Genomic DNA, 24406 nt, shown 5'->3' with positions numbered 1-24406 from the left:
CACTAAAAAAAATAACATTCGAATTCGAATTTGAATTTACATTGACATACGCCATCTAGTGTTGAAAATTCTTAAACTTGAATATATGAAATTTTTATTTTTCGGAAAAAATTCTATTTACATTTTTTTTAATTTTTTTTTGTTTTTGTTTTAATTTAATTATTATTATTATTGTAATTAAAATTAAAGAAAACCATCCATCGATTCAATTGTATCAATCATAATATTCAATATTGAACCATATTTTTTACGTTTAGCTAGTTGATGTTGTTTAAGTTCCAATGGTTTCAGATGATCACAACGATTTGTAAATTCATTATAATCACTGCAAGCCACTGATATGATATCACTAGAAAGTCCACGTAAAAAATCTAATGCAATTTCTTTATCATTATGTATACATGGTATTGTATCCATCCATTCATCACCACAACGTACTAATTCAGCATAGTAGCTAAATATGAAAAAAATGAATGTAAATTTAGAAAAAAAATTTCATTTTTCATTTCAAAAAAAAACTTACCAACAGACATATTTAATTTTTTCTTTACTACTTATACCCGATGGTATCAATGCCGATGTACTGTTCATCATGCCCACTATACAATCATCATCTTTAATTCTTGTATTCAGACATCCAGCTAATTTCAATAGATTTTTTAATTTTTTATTCGTTGGTTTTTTATTACAAAAATATCGAATGTTACGTTTCAATGTATACAGAACAATATTGGCCAATTTTTGTATATCACGTTCATAACATTCATGAAGATATTCATCAATATATTTAACCATAACACGTGTTTCACTAATGTAAAAAAAAAATTCGAATCATTTGTATCAAATTGTTGATATTATATTGTTTTGATTATTACTTACTTGCAATAAGGTTTTAATTGTGCTCCATTTTCCGGAAATGGTCGTCCTCTTCTACCAAAACCAATCATACGTTCAATATAAAGATCTACTTGTGCCATACGTTGTCGTTCTAAACATTGTGGTTTATCCAATATCCAACGAAATGGTTTCATTGTCGAATTGTTTTTTATACCACCACCACCACCACCACCACCACCATTTCGTCGATGTACACTAGCAGATTCAATTGTTTTATTGATTATCAACAGAATCAATATACTAATAATAGCCGATGATTTCATATTGTATAAAAAATTCAAAAAAAAAAGAAAAAATTAAATTCTTTTCATCCACCAACAACACCATCACCACCACACAGTACACAATGAATTTCATAAATGAATGAACGATGTAAATCTGTTTTTTTTTCTTCTATCTCTTTCTTCATATCATTGACACAAATAATTCGATATAATAATTGAATCTGGCGATTACGAAGTAAAAAAAAAACGACGAATCTCCTCTCTTATGATATCGGTTCTTATTAAATTGTGTATTAACGTGGATGATGGAGAGACGTTTATTTTTCTCTTGGCGGGATATGACCATCAATAATAATAATAATAAAAAAATTGTCATACATATGCATCATTTGTATATATGGAAAAAAAAGGATGTATGTCATAAACATGTGACAAAAAATCTATATGCGAAAAAGTAAAAAAAAAACTTGTTAGCAAATTGAATTCCAATAAAGCAAAAAAAAAAAAAAAATAAAATAAACAAACAGTGATGAAAAGCAATTATCAATGTCCATCATCAGCAACAAAAAAAAAATGCATAACCTTCAACTATTATTAACCATTTTATTGAATTTGATTTATTAAATTGATAATTTTGATAATATACGAATATACTATAAACTTACCATTCATTATTGGCCATCGGCAAAATAACAAAATGAATAAATTGATTGATTCGATTCTCCTTTCCGTAATCAGATCAATGATTTTTTTTTCTTTTTGTTGAATTTATATTCATTTTTTTCTCTTCATCGATGGATCGCTTCATATACATTCTGAATTCGAATACGCATTTTGGATGTGATGTTGATTCTATCATAAAAAAAATCCACGATGATGGTGATGAAAAAAGGCAAAGTTTGTCCCATTTTAGAAAATTCATGAATTTTTTTTTTTGTTGCTTTTTAATCCTTTCTTTTTTTTATTCATTCTTATTGATGATGACGGTCATATCAATGATTAATTTATTCAAATTTTTCAATATGCAGCACAAGAGCTTGTTGTTGTTGTTGTTATTGTTGTTGTGGAATTCAAGTAGTGACCGATATGAATTTTATAATTTGTCTCTATCAAATTACACATACACACAAAATCTGATTGATCGATCGATCAATGGCCTTTTTTTGCTATTAGATTAACAACAACAACAACAACAAAAAAAACACGAATCATTACACGATCAATCATTGTATATTTATTGGAGTAGGGATGGTTTTTTTTCGATATCCAGGTATCTTATCAAATCGAATGAATAAAATGACTATTTACACACAAGAGAGATGATGGATCGATTCGATTTTTTTACATTTATTTTGCAAATCATTTATTTTCGTATTTTTTAGTTAAATTCAATCATTTTTTTTTCTATATGCGTACGTTTATTTTTTCTCTTGGTTTTTTGATCGTCGTTTTATGGCCGTTGTTTTCATTGATGACGACGACAATGACCAAGATGATGATGATGAATATGAAACACTTTTATTTCGTGGCCATATTTTTACATGTTTCAATGTCAATGTATCATTATTTTTCATTGTACCAGTTAATGGATCAAATGGACAATTTACCATTGATTGCTGTGTTGTTTTATTAAACGAAGATGATGAAGAACGATCTTTACGATTTGTTGTCATTGTACGCGATGAAGATTTTGAATACGATAATGATGGTTCTTTTATACTCATTTCATGCATAAATTCATCAATTTGTTCAGCTTGACTAATTACTTTTGGATCAATTTGTACGGACATTGTTGTATGATGTTTTGGCAATGATTTTGCTCTTGACATAATATATGGTTTCAATTGGGTATCTGAATATGATATCGATATATCGGATGGAAATTTTAGATCCAAACAATTGGAAACATTCGATGATTCTTGTCCATTATTTTTTGTTACCGTATTGAGAAAATTATCCACTGGTTTATTATTATTATTATTATTACGTGATAAAAATTTTCGCCATCCTGGTTTCTTTTGCAATGATGATGGTGATGTTTCATTCTTTTTCGTCGATGACGACAAAGTTGATGATGATGGTGAAGATGATGATGATGATGGTGGTGGTGATGGCAATTGTGATTTTTCCAACAAACATTGACACAATGATATACAAGAACATTTTCGTTTTCCTGTTGATGATTCATCACTTTTATAAACATTCGATGGTGGAAATTCCCAACGTTCCGTTTTAACTGTGGTCAATTCTGATGATTTTATTTCACTATGATAATGATCATCATTGGATGATGATGATGATGATGATGAAGAAATATTTGATTCAATATTCAAAGATTTATGGTCCATTAATGATTGAATCCAAAATGACCAAAAACAGAAAAATTAAATTATGCTCAAATTGTTTTTCGGTCCTGTTATATTTATGGATATATGAAACACAAAAGAAAAAATTCTAATTCCACCACCAACACCACCACCAACAGCAAGAACAACAATGACAATTGTTGCTAAAATTTTATATAAATATCCATTTTGAATTAATTTACAATGTTCGACGATCAATATGAAGCCGTTGAATAATTTTGTCAACTTTATTGTATTGATCCGATTGATTATAATGGTGTTAATAATATTGCCATTGTCGCCATATTATTATTGTTTGAATGATGATAAATCGGCATTATTATTGACAAATCCACCGCCATATAAACCGTATTATAGATTTCCAGATCAATGTCCTGATTTGAAAAAAACAGAAATTGAAATTACAAAAGAAACTTTAAGTGAAGAATATTATAAATGTCAATCTAATCATATTGAACGATGGCGAATAACTGCTGATCATTATGTAAGTTATTCAGTTGTTAATTTTTTCATGTTTTTACAAATTTTTTTTCATTCATTCGTTTTGATTTTAACACAGTACACGGAAAGCGAACAATTCTGTTGTTTTATATGGACAGTATTATCATGTGAACAGCCATTATTAGCCGTATGTAATAGAACTTATTCACAATTGAATGATGAAGAAACGAAACGTTTATTTCGAAAATCTTGTGATCAATATACTACCTGTGATGATGGAAATAAATCCGGTACTGATTGGACATTAATTTTAACAATTGGTGGCATAGTTGTAACGGGTTTAAGTTTACTTGGCACTGCAACTTATGCTATTAAAAGATTCAGAAGTTGGCGTAAATATCGAAATATGGATAAAGAGGCTTTGGATAAATTAAAAAATGTCAATTCATTTTTAAATGAACGAATCGAAACAGAATATTCGAAACTTACAACAGAGGCTGATGCACGAGAAAGTGTTGCTAATCTGGATGGTAGTGGTGGTGGTAGATGGCAATTCATTAAAAATTTGGATAAATTAGGTGTCGGAAAATTCTTTCGGAATATGAAGTTGAAAAAACAAGCTAGAACAAATGTTTATAAGGATTTAGATGAACGACCAAAAGAATTTTGGCAATCATTTTTTGATGCTAATAACATTAACGAAATTCCAATCGAAGATGATAGAAAATCACAATTGTCAACAGGACAATTGTCTGATAGCGGCGTCGAAGCCGAACCAGGACGATTGAGTAAATTTTTTCAATCCTTCAATTTTTGGAAAAAGACACCAGATTTAACCGGATTAAAGGATGTGGCGAGTGAAACGGGACAAGGTCTGAATGAAACTTTGGAAAACTTAGCAGAAACAACTGCTGATGGTTTGAAAAGTGCTGCCGATATCGCATTACCAGTTCTTACTGAGGGCACAAAAGCTACGGCACAAACAACATGGTGGATGACAAAATTTTTGGCTAAAGTTGGATTTGAAACTGGTAAACTTGGATTGAATGTTACTAGAGCTGTAGTATCACCACTTTCTGAGGTCGCTACTGATGTCCTTTCGGATACAGTACAAGCTCTCGATGCAGTTGCACCGCAAATTGGTGAAGCAGCAAACATAGCTGCTGAAGGTACGTTAGAAGGTATCAAGAAAACAACACCGCTTGTGGCTACTCTAGCCGGATCAGCCGTTTCTGGTGCGGCAAAATCAACATGGTGGGTGGCAAGATTGTTGGGCAAAGGTAGCTATGAAGCTGGTAAATCTGTTATATACGGGCTTTCAAAAGGTGTTGCCATTGGTGCAAAAAGTGCATATCAACATATGACTAGTAATGGTAGTGTTAATAATGGTGGTGGTGTTAATAATAATGTTATTAATGCCAATAATAATAATAACCGACCAAATTTACCAAGCAATTTTAATTATCCATCTCGTGCACCACCACCACCACCAGCACCATCTCCACAAAGAAGTAATGAAATTCGACAAATTGTTCCTGTTCCTGTTCCTGGTGGTGGTAGTGATCCTAATCGAACATTACGATATCTTCCTCATGGTGGTGGTGGTGGTGGTATTAGACCAAGTATTAATCAACAACATAGAGAAATTGTTAGAATACTACCTCGTCCTGATCTTCCTGATATTGATGATTTATTTAAATAATAAAGATGAAGAAGTATATATGCCGCTTAATAATTAAAAAAAAAAATCATAAAAAAAACAAATAAATGAATGAATTGAAAAAAAAAATATTCTCCACATTAATTTAATAATTATTTACATAGATGGCGACACTTTTTGAATATTATTATTTTTTTTAGAATTAGAAATGGAAAAAAATTAAATCATGTTTTGATTTGTTTTGATTTGATATGATTTTTCATTTTTTATCGTATACAACACATTCTTGTGAAAAAAAAATTCTAAAACCATGGTCAAAAATTATTATATAAAATACATTTACGAATGAATTCCCAATGGTCGAAGTGTGATCACAATAACATAACAACAATAATAAAATGCCAATCAATTTTGGTATTCTATTATACGTTATAATTGTGATCCAAATGTTTGTACCATGTTTTGTTTGTTTGACTAAATCGAACCAACAACCGATACTATTGACAAATCCACCACCATATAAACCGTATTATAGATTTCCAGATCAATGTCCTGATCTAAAATCATCGAATGTTGAAATTTCAAAAGAAACTTTAAGTGAAGAATATTATAAATGTCAATCTAATCATATTGAACGATGGCGAATAACTGCTGATCATTATGTAAGTTATTCAGTTGTTAATTTTTTCATGTTTTTACAAATTTTTTTTTCATTCGTTTTGATTTTAACAGTACACTGAAAGCGAACAATTCTGTTGTTTTATATGGACAGTATTATCATGTGAACAGCCATTATTAGCCGTATGTAATAGAACTTATTCACGATTGAATGATGAAGAAACAAAACGTTTATTTCAAAAATCTTGTGATCAATATACTACTACCTGTGTTGTTGAAACAAAATCTGGTACTGATTGGACATTAATTTTAACAATTGGTGGCATAGTTGTAATGGGTTTAGGTTTACTCGGTACTGCAACTTATGGTATTAAAAGGTTCAAAAGTTGGCGTAAATATCGAAATATGGATAAAGAAGCTTTGGCTAAACTGAAACTAATGAAATCATTTTTAAATGAACAAGTTGAAACGGAATATTCGAAACTTGTAACAGAGGCTGATGCACGAGAAAATGTTGCTCGTCTTGATGATGGTGGTAAATGGCAATTTATTGAAAATTTGGATAAATTAGGCGTCGGAAAATTCTTTCGAAATACGAAATTAAAAAAACAAGCGAAAACAAATGTTTATAAGGATTTAGAAATGTTTTCGCAATCATTGTTTGATGCTGCCAAAACTAGCGACATTCAAATCAATGATTTATCACAAGTGGGTTTAAAATCTGATATAGTAGATAAAGCAACGATATTGAGTACACCAAAAGCTGTCTCATCGCAAATTGATCCATCAAAAGCTGTCTCATCGCAACTTGATCAGATAAAAGTTGTTTCATCGAAAATTGATCCATCAAACGCTGTTTCATCGCAACTTGATCAGATAAAAGTTGTTTCATCGCAACTTGATCCATCAAAAGCTGTTTCGTCGCAACTTGATCCATCAATAGCTGATTTATCAAATGTTGCCTCGTCGCAAATTGATCCATCAAAAGCTGTCTCATCGCAAATTGATCCATCAAAAGCTGTCTCATCGCAAACTGATTCATCAATAGCTGATTTATCAAATGTTGCCTCGTCGCAAATTCATCCGGAAAAAATAGATTCTTCTAGTGTTGCACAACCGCCTTTAAAATCGGATATGTTGTCAGAAACAATAAGAGACGAAGCAAGTCAAGGAGTAACTGATACAATAAAATCGTCATTCGCTGGTTTGAGGGAAAACTTGCCAGATACATCGGAAGTAGTTGGAAGTATTACAAAAACTTTGGCTTATGCTGGAGAAACAACTTTATCGGCAGCCCGAAACGCTATAGAAAAAACATCACCAATTGCTTCTACAGCTGCTTCCGCTGCTACAAATGCAACATCATGGATACAAGGAGCGGCCCATAAGTTACGATCTGGTTTTAAATCGATCTTCAATCATATGACTACCACTAATCGCCCAAAGAATGATCAACAAATGAATGAATCAAACATTATGGAAAATATCATCGATCCATTAAAATTAGGAGAAGAAACAACGAACATTGATAAACATATAAAGATAACAACGAAACAAATGTCTGATTTTGAACTAATGCTAATGGACGACTATCATTTTTATTATTAAAAAAATGGACTATATGGGTTTCCGAAATTAACACCTGGGCCATAATGATGTTGATAAACTTTCTAGTTAATTTAACAAGCCTTAATATCAATGTTTATAATTTTTTTTTATTTCAATCAATTATTCAAAAAAAAAACAAATAAAATTTTCAATCAATCACTAATCAATACATTAAAAACATTCCACATCAGCCATTGAATCTGGTAATTTTTTACCTTTCGTTTCAGGCAATACTATGGTGACCAAACCGGATGTCATTGTGAGTAAACCAATAACCAAAAATGGAATCGATTCACCATACTTATTCTACAATGGAATGTGATTAAATAATTATCAGTTTTTTTTCTTCTGTTTATTATTCACACATACCAAACGTAAAAGATATGGTGCTATCATTGCGGCCAATCGTGCAGCAAATGAACAAATACCTATACCAGTTGTACGTGATGGTGTTGGAAATATTTCGGCCGTATAAACAAAAATCAATGCAAATGATCCGGAAATGCTCATTTTGCCCATAATTGCCATAGTCATTTTTATCCATCCACCTGTTTCAGCATATGAAGCAATCATACAGCACATACCACCAAATATTAATATACCAATAAGATAATATTTTCTGGTAATATTGCCAACATATATACCAATTATGATGCCCGGAAATTCAATTATCATTAACAATATCATCGATAGATAAATATTTGAATGAATATCATGAGCAAGAAATGAAAGACCAAAATAAACCAATGCATTGGTGAACCAAATGAATAGAAATGCTATTGTCCATAATCGAATCAGACGATGTTTAAATAGATCTATGATTGAACATTTTTCTTCGCCGCTTGCATTACTGTTTTGTTGAGCCATAAAAACATCAATCATCTTATTATCACCCGATGATGATAGCATTTTACTTTGATTCTTTTTCGCTGCAGCCATTATACGATCCATAGCTTTTGTATGCTGTCCCGATGAATATTGCCATCGTATCGATTCGGGCATTATACTTTTGATTAACAAAAGAAAAAAAAATTGATTGAATTTAAAAAAATGATAAATAAATTCACTCACAATGGATATGGTAACATGATTAGAGCGGGTAATAGATTGGAATATTCAATCATACGCCAATTACGAAACCACCAAGAACAAATGCAAGCATAAATAGCACCCAATGCGAATGATAAACTAGACAAATTACCAAGCCAAAATCTCCAATTACCACCCAAACATTCCATTGCGATGGCAAATGCTGATTGAAAAATGCCAGCAACACATGTTCCTTTTATGAACAATCCAAAACCATAAAGCCAAACATTGGGTGTCCAAGAACTCATCAGTATACAGATGACCAAAAGTGGGCTATAAATCTTGAATATGAATCGTCTACCATATCTAATATAATTTTGATTTTTTAAATCATCAATCACATATAATGGTATGAAACGAAACAATCGATACTATCAATACATACTTATCGGCAAGAATTCCATTGAAAACAGCACCGATTAAATTTCCGAAAAAATATAAAACCTGTAATAATTGTACAATCCATTCACGATGACAATAAAGTTGAAAATCCGTAACAATTGTTGATTCAAAATATTGTTGATCAAATACAAAACTGGAGCAGATTTCTATCGTTTCATTGTCGAATAAAAATTGGCTACATGATTCGTTTGATGATTTGAATTTTTGGCCATATTGATGGCAGTTATCATAACGATTATCTGCTGATACTTCATCCATAATTAAAGGTATTGTAAATTTTAAAAAAGATTGATTGAATGATTCAGATTTTTCATTTGTAATCAACGTATTTGAGGAATCGCAATTTGGAATCATACATCTATTGATTATAAGCGAATGAAGCGAATAAGGAATCGAATCGATCAAAGCCTGAAAAAAAACACTTACCGATGTTGTGGGATGCTTGTTGTGAATACCATTGCTGGACATAAAATACCGGCAATAAACATTGGTAATGATGCCAGTATATATACCTGCCATTGATATGTACCAATGTGGCCTAAATATTTAACCAAAATATCATCAATGGTGGTAACCGATTCTGGTCGTTGCTGTTGTTGTGGTTGGATCATTATTATTATTAACGGCGTAATGTATCTTTTATTCTAATTGATAATTGATGATCAATTCTGATGCTTTTGATGTATTTTTATATTTTGACCTAGATTTCAATGGCCATATACTGTTTTTTCTACCACATTTACACAGTATGAATGAATGTTTTATACACAGCTATACAGTAACAATTTAATAATTCTTGATGATGATGTTTTTTTTTCCTGTTCTTACTTTCATCGAATATGCAATGCCGATTTATGTGTATATACTGATTATAATATTGTATAAAAATGGTGATATCTATGTCGTCAAAAAGTTCGTCGGCATCCTATTAATAAGAAGAAGAAGAAATCTGATATTAAATTTTTCAAAAACTATATTATCATCATCATCATGTTATTAATCATCATTATAATGATGATAATGAATGAAAATCATTCGAAAACATGAAAAACACGTGATTAAAATTAATGTACTCAAGTAAATAAAGAAAATTTAATGTCGTAATCAATAATAATTATCAAAAAAAAAAACGAATTGATGATGACAAATAACGATTGATTTAAATTGGCAAGCAAATTGAATCAAAAAAAAAAAAAAAAAAAAAAATTAGACCACGATGAATAAATAATTACAAATCCATCAAAATGTTGCCATTACCGATTGTCAATACTGATTCCTGATTTCTGATTCTGTAATTCTCAGTCTGTATAAATACATCGGATTCTGCATTCATCATATAATACAGATCATAACATACATTTAAATTCATTCAAAAAAAAAACGCGGTCAAATATTTCCGTTCATTGTATCATGTATATCCGTGTATATAATATTTATATACGTTTCTAATCTCTTTGCCGTTATAATTTTTTTTTTTAATACCCGGACGCCTTGTCATACAAATGACGCCGGCGACTATAGTATCCAAAAAAGCTATCGGCAACAACAAAAAAAAATACACACACGGTAGTGGTTAATGATTGTCTTGAAAATCATCATCTGTATCTGTACTGTTTTTCTCAATATATACGCGCGGACAATCAAAACAAAACAAGCAAGTTTGTGAGCCAACTACATGATGCTAGTATTTGTGTGTGTGTGTATCCACAATTGATTGAATGAATCCACCGAAAAAACATACATACATACAGAAGAAGTATATTATTATTATCCATTAAAAGATTTTGATGATCATCAAACACAAAAATCGATTCTTTTCATTTTTTGATCAGCAGTTTTTTTTTGATATTCAATTTGTGTTTGTGTTTCCGTGTGTGTGTGTGTATGTTTCGTTTCAATTTCTTCTAAATTCTTGATTCAATTTTCAATGTGTCTTGGCCAAACTACAGTAATAATGATGATGATCAAATTCAATCGATTTGTACCGGATTCTATGTCATCAATTAAGCATCAATCAACTTTTAGATGGATTATCGATTAATCACAAGGTAGGTAGGTGTGTATTTTGTACTCAATGTCCATTATGTTTGATTCAGTGATTGCCAAAACAACAACAGCAACAACAATCATCGAAGAGAATCGGCGTTGATTTTTTTTCATTTTTGAATGCCAAATTTTTATCAAAATAAAAGTTTTTAAAATATAACCACCACATGCATAAAACAAATCAAAGAAACAAAAACATGCATAGTCATCATATGAATGAAGCATGAAATGTGAAATGATTTATTCGTGTGTGTGTGTGAATGAAAATATCCAAATGGTAAAAAAAACCATCTAAACCCTTCTCTGCTTCGAGAATCGGAATATTCTTTTGGCATTCATCATTCATCCAAAAAAAAATATTCTTTTCCTCATTCTGTTTTTTTTTTTTTTTTGGAAAACCAGAAATCTAGTTCAAATTGACTATATAGAACTGCCACTATTACCACTAGTCCATTCTCATTCTATAGAATTGAATTGAATCAAAATAGTCGATTATTATCGAATTCATTGATTTGATTTGATTTTCGAATAATTATTTATTTTCAATTTAAAAATTGAATAATTTTGTTTCAATTTTCGGATTATTATTAAAACTAAAAAAAAAAAAATAATACGTTTTCTTTATCGAAAAAAGAATTTTCAAGACCATTTTATGCATTATTAATTATTATTATTAGATGTCATCATCATCATCATCATCATCATCATCAGAAGCAGCAACGAATAAAAACACCGATAATATTAATAATAATAATACTTATAATAATGCTGATAATAACAATAACGATAACGATAATTTTAGTGTGGAAATTATTGAAAAATATAGATGGCTACAACAATGTAAATTAGTATTACAATATCTTATACTTAATCTATGTACAATGGCTATCGTTTTAATTGTTGTTACCTATGGATTGGATCTATTTCATACGATAAGAAGCAGTAGTAGTAGTAGCAGCAGCAGCAACAACAACAGAAATGGCCAACATCAAGATAATGTTGATGATAATGATTTTAATGACAACAACAACAACAACAACATTACGACCACAACAACCAGTAAAATCATCAGTAGCAGCAAAATTATAATGACAAGTACTGTTAAAAAACATTTTGAACCAACAAATCGTACATTAGTTTTAATGATAATTATTATTGCAATGATCATATTCATTATTGTATTCTTGATCGGTATCATTGCTGTTATTGTTGATGATCATCGTCATATAATGACAATATTTCTTTGTTTAATGATAGCAAATTGTAGTGGTTGTTTAGCTGCCGGTTTCATACAAGGTGATGGTATTGATCATCGTTGGCATTTTTGGCCAGTATCATTTATTTCATTTACATTGATTTGTTTATCATCTACACATGTTGCTATTAGCTATAAATTAGGACGATTACCCGATTTAGATATGACGTCATCATCATCATCATCATCAATGGATACACGGCGACGACGACCATTCCCATTACGAAAACAATTACAACGATCATTGCTATCATCAATAAAAGGAAAGAAAAAATCAAAAAAAAAGAATCCTAATCATCATCATCGTCATAGATTGTTTGAAACAATTTCATTAGATAGTATTGATAGTAATGAACAAAGTTTTAATTCGAATCCTTCATCAGTTTAATTAATAGTTTAAAAAAAATAAATCATTTTTTTTAGATCTTTTTGAAAATTATTGAATTTATTTATTTATTCTTTAAATATTAATGCGAATACTTTTAGATTCTAATCGTCTTGGTGTATAACCACGAATGAATATTGGTGGTTGACCATTATTATTATTATTATTCGATGATGATGATGATGATGAATCATTTATGTTTCGATCTCTAGATATTGATTTTGATTTCGATGACGATGATGATGATGATGATGCGGGTTGTTTATTTTGTATTAGTTTTTGTTTTTTTCGCCGTTTACGATTGTGATTATGTGATGATGATGATGTTGATGTTGATGTAGAATTTGTCATTAAACTATCCGATGTTTCTGATGATGATAATGAACCACGTGATGATAATATTGTTGTCGTAGTGCTCATACATTTAATATTTGATAATGATGATTTAGATGATGAAAATGATGTTTGTTTTTGTTTTAGTAATACTTTTTTCACTAAAATCAACATAAATGATGATGTTAATAGAACAATAAAACTATCGATGGCCAATAAAAATTGCCAATATTGATTCGATATTAAATAGATTGCAAATGAATGTACAATAATGAATAAAAGAAATAATAATAACCAATCAAGTCTTTCACGTACAATGCTTACAATACCAATTAGATAGATTATTATGGAAATTGTACTGTATCCCATTATTAATGCCATTGTCATTTTCTGTTTCGAAAAAAAATTTTCATATATAAAATATGATTCGATAAAAATTTTTACAACAACTTACAATCTGAACATTTTGTATAAGAATTGTATCACTGGTAAAATGTTGTTGTTGTTGTTGTTGTTGTTGATATCTCCAACGATCCAATGCAATCATAACGATTCTTGTATTGAATACAATTGTCATAATAATAATGGCCAATGAACAAAAAACAAATGGCAAACGAAAAAATCGTAAACAACGATTATAAGCTATAATTGATTCATCTTGTCGTTTACGTGATGAATATGTATGATGATAATGATGATATGATGATTGACCAGGAGTTGTCGTAGCAGTTGTAGTAATGTTACGTCTTGAATTTAATGATGATGATGATGATGATGATATTGTTGTTCTATGTTGATTATTATGTTGATTATGTTTCGATGCCATTTTCAGTGTGATGATAGACACAACAAAAGAGTGGTGAAAACATATAGTCAAAATAGCCAAAAAAAACTTTAAATTAGCATTTTATGAATAAAAATCAAATATGTGAATTCGATTTTATTTATAAAAATTGTCGAATCGAATTCAAAAAAAAACAAAACCAAAAAATTATATAAAATAATTGAATTGTGAAACCAAAAGAAAAAAAAATTCGATCCTTTTTTTCGATTCAAATGCAATATCATTTGTTTTTTATTTTTTTTTTTTTTTTTTTGTTTATCTGTGTCATTCGACGACCCGAATTTTTGTAATTCATCATCATGATCATGATATCAATGGATATGACAAAAATGTAATTCGAAAACAAATATATCATATGATTTTTATTTTTTAAACATTATGCTCTCTCTCTCTCTCTCTCTATCTTATTTACGATTATTAATCAATTGAAATAGAATCCTTAATCTTGGATGTCGTAATTGTTCAAATTGTGATCGATGTTGATCGAATCGTTGTTTCAATTGTTGCTGTTTATTATTAAGTTGTTGATTTATATTTTGTTTTGGATCACCATCATTAGCCATCATAGCTATAGCTATACCATAACGACCAAGAATTTCCGGTATAGTATTTGTTTGCCATTCATTATAATGATAATTATCACAAAACATATGCCAACGAAATGCATTTATATCGGATTCATATTTACGCATCGATTCTATTATTTTGATACGTTCGTCTTGGTTACTGATTATCATCATCATCATCATGTATTGGACGATAAAGACATTTTTTTTCCACATTCCACATGATATTTGATTACCATTGATTGTTTTTTTATGTTCTCTTTTTTTTATTATTATTAGCCTCCTAAATTAATAAGTTATTTAAGCTGTTAATTATTTCATTATCAAAACACCATATTTTTTTTTGTTCTAATTTTTTTTTTACACACACACACACAGATTGTATTTTTGCGTACTTGTATGTATGTATGGATGTGAGTGCATCACTTGTTTATGTGATGGACCATTTTTTGTTTCATATCAGTCATCATCATCGTTATCAATGATTTTTTTTTGTCTGTTGAAAATGTATAGTACCACAATCGGGTTTTTTTTTCACTTGAAAAAAAAGTTTGTAATTTTCTTTGTTCTAACTTATGGTTTTTTTTTATTTTATTTTTTCTAGAATTCACTAGTTTTTTCGTTGTTGAACAATCAAAACAAATGTCCACAGGATTCAAGATAATTAAGAATTCTTGAGCAGAATATTTTCATCGGTCATGATGACCACAGCTACAACAACAACTACGACAACAACAACAACAACAACAACAACGACGAATGAATGTAATAAACAAGAAATGCTTTCCAATAATAGTATTCAATCATCTGATGATGATGATGATAGATTCATCAATTTTGAATCATTGTCAACAACATTTGTTGTTAATAAGCTGCCATCCACAATTATGACTGATGAACATATTGATGTTGTTGATGATGATGATGATGATGATGATGATTTTGTCATTGTTCAATCACATTGCATTGATGATAATGAATCATCAACAGTTAAATCAATTTCAAATGAACATGAAGAAGATATTGATCGAGATTATGATGATGATGGTGATCTTGATGATGACGATGATTATGATGAACCATATGATAATCAACCACCATATTTTAAAAATCAAATGTCAATTTTATCGAATAAATTATCTGGTCTAAATCGATCGAATTATTTGATGAATGTTGATTTCATTAAAAAAGATGATGATCGTGATTCACTTGTTGGTACCAGTGCTTCAGATGATGAATTAGACTCTACGTCTTGCCATTCTAGAATGATTCTTAATTCTTTGGATGCAAAAAATAAAACACAGTCAATAGAAATGACAACAAAATCTTCAATCAGATTCTGTCCGTTTAATAGTGATAAATCCGATGACGTTTTGATAATCAATAACAATGACCATGATGTTTATAAGAAAACAGCAGCAATTTTAACTAAACATTGTCAACAACAATCATCATCATATTCACAGCAGCAACAGTCGCCACCGCCTTTAACATCACATTCACCAGATACAATTGAATCATCCGATTGTGATCAACATTATCATTTGGACGGTATGGATACAGCGACAACATATTCAACCAATTCATCACAAGATAATTTAACTTCATTATCACCATTACCGTCATCACAGAATATGATGATGAAATTATCATTACCACCATCAATGACATGCACCGATAATCAATCATTACAATCAACATCGTCCATCATTTCATCAGATTCATCATCATCGAAACCGATTATACAATCAATAAATCCGAAATTCAAAAAAAATTATAATCCTGAATTAAGTGACGAATCGATCTCATCATCTGATCATCAACGGCAACGACAATCACCTTCGTATCCTCCATCATCAACATTAACATCTATTCGTATGGCTGTTTCACATTTAACCCGATTGGATGATTTTAATGTAGTCAAATTATCACAGGGTTTTTTCTCACAAGTGTTCAAGGTATGAATCAGGAAATTTATTTGTATCATCATTATTAATAATCTCCACGATTATTCAGGTTATTCATCTACCAACGGGAAAAATTATGGTACTTAAAATGAACAAAAATCCTGGTAATCGAGGTAATATTGATTTATTTTTCATTATGGCTGCATTACAAATTTAAATTTAAATTCCTCTTCCCTATAGGTAATGCATTGAAAGAGATTGAATTGTTGAATAAATTAAATCATCAGAATATAGTGGCCTATATGGGAACAGTTGTTCATGAAGGTTTGGTGTATTTGATTTTCTCTTTTTCAAATAAAAATTAAATTTTACTTTTTGAATAACATATAGGTGGATTACATCCATTATTAGAATACATAAATGGTGGTACATTGGAACAATTGATACAAAAATATTATCCATCATCATCACAATGTAATAATGATAATAATAATAATAATAACGATAATAAACAGTCACCAAGCATTTTACAAGGAAATGTAACATCAACAAAAGTTCATCGGCTATTGAATCCTGATCAAACATTTATCAAATTAATGCAAGATGTATGCCGAGGTATGGCTTATCTTCATTCCCAGGGTTATCTACATCGTGATCTCGCTTCGAAAAATATTTTTATTCGTAAACATATTTGCGATACTGATTCGATTGGCAATTATAAAACACAATTTGATGATGAACGTTTAGAAGCTGTGATTGGTGATTTTGGTTTTGCAACTGGTGAACCAACAAATAACGAACAAAAACTTTCAATTGTCGGTTCACCATATTGGCTTGCTCCTGAATGTCTCAGTAACAAGTGGTCAGTTTTCAAAATGGTTTGATTAATAATTATGAATAATTTTATGGTTCTCTCATTGACAGGTACAATCATAAATGTGATATTTTCTCCTTTGGTGTCATATGCTGTGAGCTTAATTGGCATACGCCTTCTGATCCGGATTTTCTTCCACGTCTCGATAATTATGCAATTGATTTTGTCAAACTGGAATCGTCTCGTATGAATACATTATTAGCCAAAATAGCAATGATGGCCTGTCAGGTAACGCAAATCATTAGCAATAGTTGATCATTTTTGACAGTATCCTTTATGTTTATCATTACTGTTTAGTATGAATCGGAAAAAAGGCCTGAATTTCAAGAATTATTGTTCATATTCAATCATAATGATGATGATTTGGTAGTATCAGCCGCTAACCATAAACATCAATCAATGACGAATTCTAAACGACCAGAAACGATTGAAAGTGGCTTTCAATTGTTGCCTCGAGTTCAGTTCAAACGTTTCAATAGTTTAGATTCAAACCTGATTCAATTTCGACCAAATAGTGCCGAATCAATTTGCGAATCCCAAGCTGATGTTTGTGAGTGTTAAATAAATATGATTTGATTCATTATACAAGTCTTACATTTTTCTTTCTATTCAGTCGAACAGCATTTACAACGACGAAGACATTCAGCATTGAATCGACATAATTCTGTTCAATCGTGGATAGCGCAATAAAAGATGATCAGAATCAGAATACAATACTGGCAATAGAAGTCCTTTTTTGTTTGTTTGTTTGTTTGTTGATTGTATATATTTTTTTGTGTGTGTTCACATTCTAATTTGTCATTGTTTTTGTTGTTGATGTTTTTTTTATTATATTATGCAATAATGTTTCTCATATCTAATAATTGTCTATTGCCATACTTAAATTTTTTTTTTTGACCTATATAAAAAAGCATTTGGATTTTTGGTCATTAAAAAAAATTTTTTTTTGGTGCCGAATTATCATGTTATTAATTTATTGATGATAAGATGATAATTTGTCAAAAAAAAAGTTGAAAAAGTGAATTCGATTTTTTTTTGAAGTAGGTGCTGCCATCTATTGACGTAAATACTAACCAATTTCAGAGATGGCAATAGTATCGCTCTTTATACGATTTTTGTTGAATTAAAATTCGATCAAAAAAAATTTTTTTTTTTTTTTGATGTGATAAAAAATATAAATTTTATTTACAGGATTCATAAAGTTTACGACGATCAAAATTACTGCGAAAGATTGATGATATTTGGCCCAAAGGAAAAACAGATTTTTTTTTGTGCATCATTCATTCATCAACAAAACAAGTCAGTGGTCAGTTATCAAAATCAATTTCATTGTGTGTGTGTTTGTGTGGACCAAAAAAATAAAAAATATCGACTGATTGGTGATTGTCAAACAGAAAAAAAAATTATTTCCAGTTGAAATTAATGAATCTTGTCTTGCGATAAAATGATGATGATGATGATGATGGTAAAGGGTAAGTGAAAAAAAACCCAATCAAGTCAAAATAGTAATGTATTGAGTATCACAATATGGTAAACATGATGAAAAAAGATAGAAAAAATGGATTTATGTTTGGGTTTCGCTACTATAAAGTAAAAAAAAAACATCAAAATTTTTCTACCAACAACAAACGCTCATAAAAAAAGGCTTATATAAGGGACTTGTATTTAAAAAATAAAATAAAAATGGATGACAAATAATCATTTTTTTCCATTGATTTGAATAAATGATGAATGGATGGATGGATGATGAGAGGATTTTTACGAATATTTGTTGATTCTTATAAATATATTAAATCATGAATCTCACTATAAATATATTCATATATAATCGTTGTATATTTATAATAATATAATAAAAAAAAATGCAGGCATGCATTTTTGCGTTTGATTGTTTGAATGAATAAATGAATGGTGTGGTGATATAATTCTGCAAATAAAATCCTAAAAAGTCAAAGATTATCATGAAAAATGCAAACCTATAGCATATAGACTTTCGCATAGTTAACGTATTTGATGACGATGATATATCAAGGAAAAATGAAAAAAAAATCTGGAGAAAAAAAAACAAGATCAAAAGACAAAATATATGAAAAGGCCAACACATATGATGTGATTCAATTGCCATCAAAATCATAATGATCATAAGATTATACAACAACGACAATATCTTGTTCGTGGTGTAATCGATGGTGGTGGTGTGGCCGGTGCAAAGTAAGCATGTACTTTCAAATTAGGTAAATGATACTGGTGTGTGTGTGTGTGCGTAGAACGAGAAAAAAAAAATAATAATGAATGATGATTAGTGACATTTTCTAAATACAATGGCCAAATAATACATACTCGCAGACGACGAATTCCTGATTTGGTTATCAATTGACAATCGTAAAGCTCAATACGTCTTAAATTATAGCAAGATATTAGATGATCCAATGAACTATCAGTGATCAATGGACAATTATCCAATTCGAGCACTTGTAAATGTTCGGATGAACCGGAACTGGTACCAATATGTCGAATTCCTTCATCAGTGATTAATTCACAATGTGAAAGACTCTGTATGACAACAGAAATAACAAAGAAAATTTTTTTAAATTATTATCATCATTAAAATCATAAAGACACTACTCACCAAATTTTGCAGTAAAGGGCATCCATTTGCCAAATGTGAAAGTGTATTATCGGTAATGAGAATACATTCTTCAAGATCTAATTTTTCCAACGAATGACAATTTCTTGCTAAACGTTGAAAACCATTATCGGTTAATTGATTACAACCGGACACTTCCAATGTAACCAATTGATGACATTGTTGACCCAACGATATCAATGATTGATCAGTCAAATTTGTACAATTAGAAACACATAGATAACGAAGATTTGGACAATTTGAAGCCAAATTTTGTAATGCATCATCAGTAATCTGATGGCAGCCATGTAGATTGACAGTACGTAGTAATTTACAATTCTGTGCCAAATAACCGATTGCCTCATCATTAACATTGGTACACATTTTACTAATAAAGGCACTGAGATTATGGCAACCCATTGCCAATTTTTCAATACCATTTTTAGTGATTTTGTCACAATACGATATATTCAGATGTTCCAGATTTACACATCCAACACTAGTGGCATAATAAAACAAAAAGATGTGAGTTTTATTCTAATAATTAATCAATAAAATTTTTTACCTTAAGGCTATTAATGATAAATCAGTGATCTCTATACACGATCCTAGATTGAGACGAAGTAATTCATGACAATAATGACTAAGCTGTACACATGTTCTGGAGAAAATGAAAAATTTCTCAAATTAAACTTGAACAATTTCTTTGAATCTATTCTACTTACGCATCAGTTATTTGTTTACAATCAAACAAATTCAAAGCTTCAATATTGTTACAATTTTGAGCAAATGTTTTCAATGCCACATCTGTAATACATTTACAGCCACGAAGACTTAGACGATGTAAAAAACCACCACAACGTTTTGATAGATTCTCTACAACACGACCTTCGATTTCGGTTTGAAAATCAAAAAGATCAACACTTTGCCAATTGCTACCATCCAAAGCAAGTACATTCCAACTCTGATTAACCAAGTAAAAGAATAGGTATTTTGTAAATTATCAAATTAAAGAATTTAAAAAATCCACTTACCTTTGATACCTGAGCACAACGACATAATGTGACAACATCCAAATAGGAGAATATACGTAACAATAATTCTTTTGGTAGCTTACGATTAATCAATGATCGATCATTATTATTATCATGATTATTATGATGATCTTTGTTACTATTGTTGTATGCACCATTCTTTGCAGAATTATGATTACCATTGATCGATGTGTTCATATCGCCATTGGTGGTGCTATTGTTTTGGCCACCATTCGTAGCCGATCTAAATATCTGCTATTAACGTCATTGACCATCATCAATTGGAAATGAACAAATTGAAAAAACAAAACAAAAGACAAAAAAAAACAAATTAGTAAATCTTATCATTAAAAAAAAAAATTATTAATTTCAAATTACACAAAAAAAACAAACAAACAAACAACAGATTAATTTTTGAGACTATAAAAAAAACGGTTATCAATTAATCAAAGCAAAGCAAAGCAAGCAAACAAAAGCGATATACAGAACATACAAAAAAAAGAATCATTCCAAAAAAAAAAAAAAAAACAAAGAAACAAGCTGGATAGATAATCAGTATATCTATCTATCTATATAAGAGCTACAATTTATAATCATAGACAACATATAATAATAGAATAGATAACACATGAAAGAAAGAAAGAAAAAAAAAGTCGAAACATACTGATGATGGATTTTTCATTAATAAATGTTGTTGAGACATTGTGATTGAAAATGAAAATAAGAATGTGTAAGAAGAATAGTAGTAGTAGTAGTAGTTGAAAATGTAATGAGATCCAAAGAATTTAGGATTTTTATTTTTTATTTTTTTCGTTCGATTGTCTCTCTCTCTGGGTGTGTGTGTGTGTGTGTTTGATTGAAAAATTAATGATTGAGTTTCAAATAACCTGAGTGTGTGAGTGGGTGTGTGTGTGTGTGTAAAGAATTTCCTTCAAATAAATAGAGAAAAAAAACGACTAAATTAATATTTGGTTCAGTAAAAATAAAAAATAAAAACAAGACAAAACAAAACAAACTATTTTCAAAGATTATTTCCAATATAAATGTCGTCGTAGACGTTGTCGTAGTAGTATATTACTTAGTTTGTTGTATATGTGAATGAATCAATGAATCAAAAAAAGAAAAAGAAAATTTATGAAAGAATAATAATTGAATGAGAATGAGAAAAGAGCTGTTTCGAGTATTTATTTTTAAAGAGATTCTTATAATTCAAATGGATTTGATTATTGTTGTCGTCGTTGTCATAGTCGTCATATTTGTTGTCATTTTGTACGATGATGTGAGCGATGATGTATATGTATGTGTGAATATTATGATTTGATAGATATATTCATATACCAAACAAACAAACAAACAAAGAGGAAAGGATAGGAAAAAAAAGCAGCAAATTCATAATCACCAACCCCATTCAAGACATCCATATACAACAAACACACACATACACACACACAGAGACACACCAAGCATTCGAATTTGAATGAATGAGTGAGGAGGAGAGCGTAGGATAAAAAAAATGGACAATCGCTTATTCATACAGAATCGAATAAATGTTTTTTTGGAATGGAAATCAAGATTAGTTTTTTTTAAACAAAACAAAAAAACATCATTTGAGAAAATAAGCAGCAAAATTTACGTGAGATATCTGCAGATGTCACACACACAATAACAAAAAAACAAAACAAAACAAAACAAAACAAAAAACGCGCAGACACCATATGGAAAAAAAACAAGTGAGTGAGTGAATTAGTGAGTGAATTACAGTGAGATATATGGATTCTATATATTATATATATGGAAGGAAGATGATTTGAAACCAAATCAAATGACAAAAAAAAGGGTTGAAAAAAACAACAACAACAAATAATTAATCAATCAATCAATCAAAATTTCCATTTCTTTTATTATTATTATTATTATTATTGGAACCTTTATTCGATTATGTGCTTTGAATGAAGTTCGTTTCATGGGTCCACCACTATTTGTTATTGATGAATTATTTGATGATGTTGAAGTCGATGACGATGATGATGATGATGATGATGATGAAGAATTATTATTGGAAAGACAAGTCAACGATTTCATCGTCGTTGATTAATTTTCATAAGAAACAAAAAAAAATTTCAGGGGTCATTTATATATTTATATTTATTATATTAATTATGAAGCAAAAATCGAATCGAAAAATTTCATTGTCATTGTCATTTACTGATTTATAAAAAAATTTTTTTTTTTACACAATGAATGATGATGATGTGTGTGTGTGTGTATGTGATGGATAATGTTGATGTTGTTGACAATTTAATTTTTAACGTTGTCATCATCATAATAATCACATTATGACGTTTTTATCATTTATTCATTTTTCGATGAACTGTGTGTGTGTGTGTGAGTGTGTTGGATGTGATTTTGTTTGTTGACACAAACTAAAAAAGTGTTGTTGTTATTGATGTTGAAATATAAAAAAAAACCATTATCGATAATAATAATAATAAAAATCTTTTTTTTTAGTGATGATGATGATGATGATGATGATAATCAAATGGCACAACTGAGAAAAAAAATGGACTTCACACACACACACACACACACACACACACACACATCATACAGTCCAAAAATCAAAAGACAATAAAGGTCTGATGAATGCCGGTGGTCAATAAATGATGATGATAATGATGATGAAATTGATGATTGTGTGTGTGGCCTGTGATAATGTTGTTACAAAGGCAGGCAGTGAGCACATCAGCAGGTGAATTTTTTCATTTATTTTATTTCATTCTTTTGTTGTTGCTGTTGTTGTTGTTGTTGTTAAGAATCTTTATAGTTTACTTTTTTCATCATCAGTCAGTGGATTTTAATTTCTTTATATTATCACAAAACATTATTTTTTATGCCATTGGCTCATCTCCACATACAACAACAACAAACAAACAAACAAATCATACACAAACACACACACACACACACAACATACAGACACACTCGTTTAGCAGCTGCGACTTAGCCAAAAAAAAAAACGACGACGACATAGGCAAAGATCCATTTTTGGTTGATTTGTTGGTAATATATTTGCGTTTGGAGCAACAGACACCCCAGAAAAAAAAACGAAAAAGGCAAACCCTACATCAGGAATGAAAATCAAATTGAATTGAATATATATACATGGGAGAACAAAAAAAAAGTAACATAACACACACACATCACCATCAATGAATGAATGAATTTGAAGAA

At 29.8% G+C, this 24406-nt stretch overlaps 8 protein-coding genes across 23 annotated transcripts; 4 read left to right on the top strand and 4 right to left on the bottom strand.

The window, feature by feature from the left end:
• Window positions 1-77: 77 nt before the first annotated feature.
• On the bottom strand, window positions 78-2562 carry LOC124495421 (uncharacterized). The gene is made up of 4 exons (XM_047058797.2): window positions 1787-2562; window positions 880-1561; window positions 524-808; window positions 78-454 (listed from the first exon to the last, which is right to left on the bottom strand). The coding sequence occupies exons 2-4, from the start codon at window positions 1158-1160 to the stop codon at window positions 184-186; spliced, it is 837 nt and encodes a 278-aa protein (XP_046914753.2). The 5' UTR covers window positions 1161-1561; window positions 1787-2562; the 3' UTR covers window positions 78-183.
• On the top strand, window positions 2465-5630 carry LOC124495455 (uncharacterized). The gene is made up of 2 exons (XM_047058840.2): window positions 2465-3971; window positions 4047-5630. Exons 1-2 carry the CDS (start codon window positions 3687-3689, stop codon window positions 5628-5630), a joined length of 1869 nt encoding a protein of 622 aa, XP_046914796.2. The 5' UTR covers window positions 2465-3686.
• A 227-nt stretch (window positions 5631-5857) lies between these two features.
• Window positions 5858-7937, top strand: LOC124495456 (uncharacterized). The gene is made up of 2 exons (XM_047058841.2): window positions 5858-6250; window positions 6321-7937. The coding sequence occupies exons 1-2, from the start codon at window positions 5987-5989 to the stop codon at window positions 7812-7814; spliced, it is 1758 nt and encodes a 585-aa protein (XP_046914797.2). The 5' UTR covers window positions 5858-5986; the 3' UTR covers window positions 7815-7937.
• On the bottom strand, window positions 7902-10158 carry LOC124495457 (solute carrier family 22 member 15-like). Its single transcript, XM_047058842.2, has 5 exons — window positions 9732-10158; window positions 9289-9663; window positions 8886-9209; window positions 8184-8820; window positions 7902-8120 (listed from the first exon to the last, which is right to left on the bottom strand). Exons 1-5 carry the CDS (start codon window positions 9914-9916, stop codon window positions 7986-7988), a joined length of 1656 nt encoding a protein of 551 aa, XP_046914798.2. The 5' UTR covers window positions 9917-10158; the 3' UTR covers window positions 7902-7985.
• Window positions 10159-10966: 808 nt separating this feature from the next.
• Window positions 10967-18472, top strand: cdi (serine/threonine kinase). 7 transcript variants are annotated; one of them, XM_075733660.1, is made up of 9 exons: window positions 14340-14499; window positions 14603-14769; window positions 15339-16692; window positions 16751-16814; window positions 16882-16965; window positions 17032-17503; window positions 17566-17743; window positions 17813-18065; window positions 18129-18472. In XM_075733660.1, exons 3-9 carry the CDS (start codon window positions 15433-15435, stop codon window positions 18203-18205), a joined length of 2388 nt encoding a protein of 795 aa, XP_075589775.1. In that variant the 5' UTR covers window positions 14340-14499; window positions 14603-14769; window positions 15339-15432; the 3' UTR covers window positions 18206-18472. The 7 variants fall into 7 exon arrangements, with proteins under 7 accessions (XP_075589777.1, XP_075589779.1, XP_075589776.1 ...); XM_075733662.1 differs by lacking the exons at window positions 14340-14499; window positions 14603-14769 and adding an exon at window positions 10967-11357; XM_075733664.1 differs by lacking the exons at window positions 14340-14499; window positions 14603-14769 and adding an exon at window positions 10982-11353 and having other exon boundaries at window positions 17032-17500.
• On the top strand, window positions 11273-12994 carry LOC124495752 (uncharacterized). The gene is made up of 2 exons (XM_047059182.2): window positions 11273-11361; window positions 12029-12994. Exon 2 carries the CDS (start codon window positions 12029-12031, stop codon window positions 12992-12994), a length of 966 nt encoding a protein of 321 aa, XP_046915138.2. The 5' UTR covers window positions 11273-11361.
• On the bottom strand, window positions 13020-14183 carry LOC142597770 (uncharacterized). Its single transcript, XM_075733666.1, has 2 exons — window positions 13779-14183; window positions 13020-13714 (listed from the first exon to the last, which is right to left on the bottom strand). Exons 1-2 carry the CDS (start codon window positions 14148-14150, stop codon window positions 13067-13069), a joined length of 1020 nt encoding a protein of 339 aa, XP_075589781.1. The 5' UTR covers window positions 14151-14183; the 3' UTR covers window positions 13020-13066.
• A 261-nt stretch (window positions 18473-18733) lies between the features above and the next one.
• On the bottom strand, window positions 18734-24386 carry LOC124496067 (uncharacterized). 10 transcript variants are annotated; one of them, XM_075733652.1, is made up of 8 exons: window positions 22192-22567; window positions 21840-22104; window positions 21176-21430; window positions 20867-21105; window positions 20707-20802; window positions 20145-20640; window positions 19856-20068; window positions 18734-19759 (listed from the first exon to the last, which is right to left on the bottom strand). In XM_075733652.1, the coding sequence occupies exons 2-8, from the start codon at window positions 21876-21878 to the stop codon at window positions 19655-19657; spliced, it is 1443 nt and encodes a 480-aa protein (XP_075589767.1). In that variant the 5' UTR covers window positions 21879-22104; window positions 22192-22567; the 3' UTR covers window positions 18734-19654. The 10 variants fall into 10 exon arrangements, with proteins under 10 accessions (XP_075589767.1, XP_046915486.1, XP_046915487.1 ...); XM_047059530.2 differs by lacking the exons at window positions 21840-22104; window positions 22192-22567 and adding an exon at window positions 23102-24386; XM_047059531.2 differs by lacking the exons at window positions 21840-22104; window positions 22192-22567 and adding an exon at window positions 23102-24368 and having other exon boundaries at window positions 21176-21427.
• Window positions 24387-24406: the final 20 nt, after the last annotated feature.

Source organism: Dermatophagoides farinae, chromosome 8 (assembly GCF_024713945.1).
Source record: "Dermatophagoides farinae isolate YC_2012a chromosome 8, ASM2471394v1, whole genome shotgun sequence".
Taxonomy (NCBI): domain Eukaryota; kingdom Metazoa; phylum Arthropoda; class Arachnida; order Sarcoptiformes; family Pyroglyphidae; genus Dermatophagoides; species Dermatophagoides farinae.
This window is presented reverse-complemented; position numbering and strand designations above follow the sequence as displayed.

What these genes read in the sequence shown, in the direction of transcription:
- LOC124495421 (XM_047058797.2), bottom strand. Translation starts at nt 1,160, where the DNA reads ATGAAATCATCGGCTATTATTAGTATATTGATTCTGTTGATAATCAAT. An exon ending in CAATTAAAACCTTATTGCAA is followed by an intron (nt 809 to 879) that starts GTAAGTAATAAT and finishes TTTTTACATTAG; the next exon opens with TGAAACACGTGTTATGGTTA. An exon ending in AAAATTAAATATGTCTGTTG is followed by an intron (nt 455 to 523) that starts GTAAGTTTTTTT and finishes TTTCATATTTAG; the next exon opens with CTACTATGCTGAATTAGTAC.
- LOC124495455 (XM_047058840.2), top strand. Translation starts at nt 3,687, where the DNA reads ATGAAGCCGTTGAATAATTTTGTCAACTTTATTGTATTGATCCGATTG. An exon ending in GAATAACTGCTGATCATTAT is followed by an intron (nt 3,972 to 4,046) that starts GTAAGTTATTCA and finishes ATTTTAACACAG; the next exon opens with TACACGGAAAGCGAACAATT.
- LOC124495456 (XM_047058841.2), top strand. Translation starts at nt 5,987, where the DNA reads ATGCCAATCAATTTTGGTATTCTATTATACGTTATAATTGTGATCCAA. An exon ending in GAATAACTGCTGATCATTAT is followed by an intron (nt 6,251 to 6,320) that starts GTAAGTTATTCA and finishes TGATTTTAACAG; the next exon opens with TACACTGAAAGCGAACAATT.
- LOC124495457 (XM_047058842.2), bottom strand. Translation starts at nt 9,916, where the DNA reads ATGATCCAACCACAACAACAGCAACGACCAGAATCGGTTACCACCATT. An exon ending in ACAAGCATCCCACAACATCG is followed by an intron (nt 9,664 to 9,731) that starts GTAAGTGTTTTT and finishes TATAATCAATAG; the next exon opens with ATGTATGATTCCAAATTGCG. An exon ending in AATGGAATTCTTGCCGATAA is followed by an intron (nt 9,210 to 9,288) that starts GTATGTATTGAT and finishes AAATTATATTAG; the next exon opens with ATATGGTAGACGATTCATAT.
- LOC124495752 (XM_047059182.2), top strand. Translation starts at nt 12,029, where the DNA reads ATGTCATCATCATCATCATCATCATCATCATCAGAAGCAGCAACGAAT.
- LOC142597770 (XM_075733666.1), bottom strand. Translation starts at nt 14,150, where the DNA reads ATGGCATCGAAACATAATCAACATAATAATCAACATAGAACAACAATA. An exon ending in TTATACAAAATGTTCAGATT is followed by an intron (nt 13,715 to 13,778) that starts GTAAGTTGTTGT and finishes TTTTCGAAACAG; the next exon opens with AAAATGACAATGGCATTAAT.
- cdi (XM_075733662.1), top strand. Translation starts at nt 15,433, where the DNA reads ATGATGACCACAGCTACAACAACAACTACGACAACAACAACAACAACA. An exon ending in TTTTCTCACAAGTGTTCAAG is followed by an intron (nt 16,693 to 16,750) that starts GTATGAATCAGG and finishes ACGATTATTCAG; the next exon opens with GTTATTCATCTACCAACGGG. An exon ending in CAAAAATCCTGGTAATCGAG is followed by an intron (nt 16,815 to 16,881) that starts GTAATATTGATT and finishes TCTTCCCTATAG; the next exon opens with GTAATGCATTGAAAGAGATT.
- LOC124496067 (XM_047059530.2), bottom strand. Translation starts at nt 23,257, where the DNA reads ATGAAATCGTTGACTTGTCTTTCCAATAATAATTCTTCATCATCATCA. An exon ending in AAGCACATAATCGAATAAAG is followed by an intron (nt 21,431 to 23,101) that starts GTTCCAATAATA and finishes TGACGTTAATAG; the next exon opens with CAGATATTTAGATCGGCTAC. An exon ending in CAGGAATTCGTCGTCTGCGA is followed by an intron (nt 19,760 to 19,855) that starts GTATGTATTATT and finishes CACACACACCAG; the next exon opens with TATCATTTACCTAATTTGAA.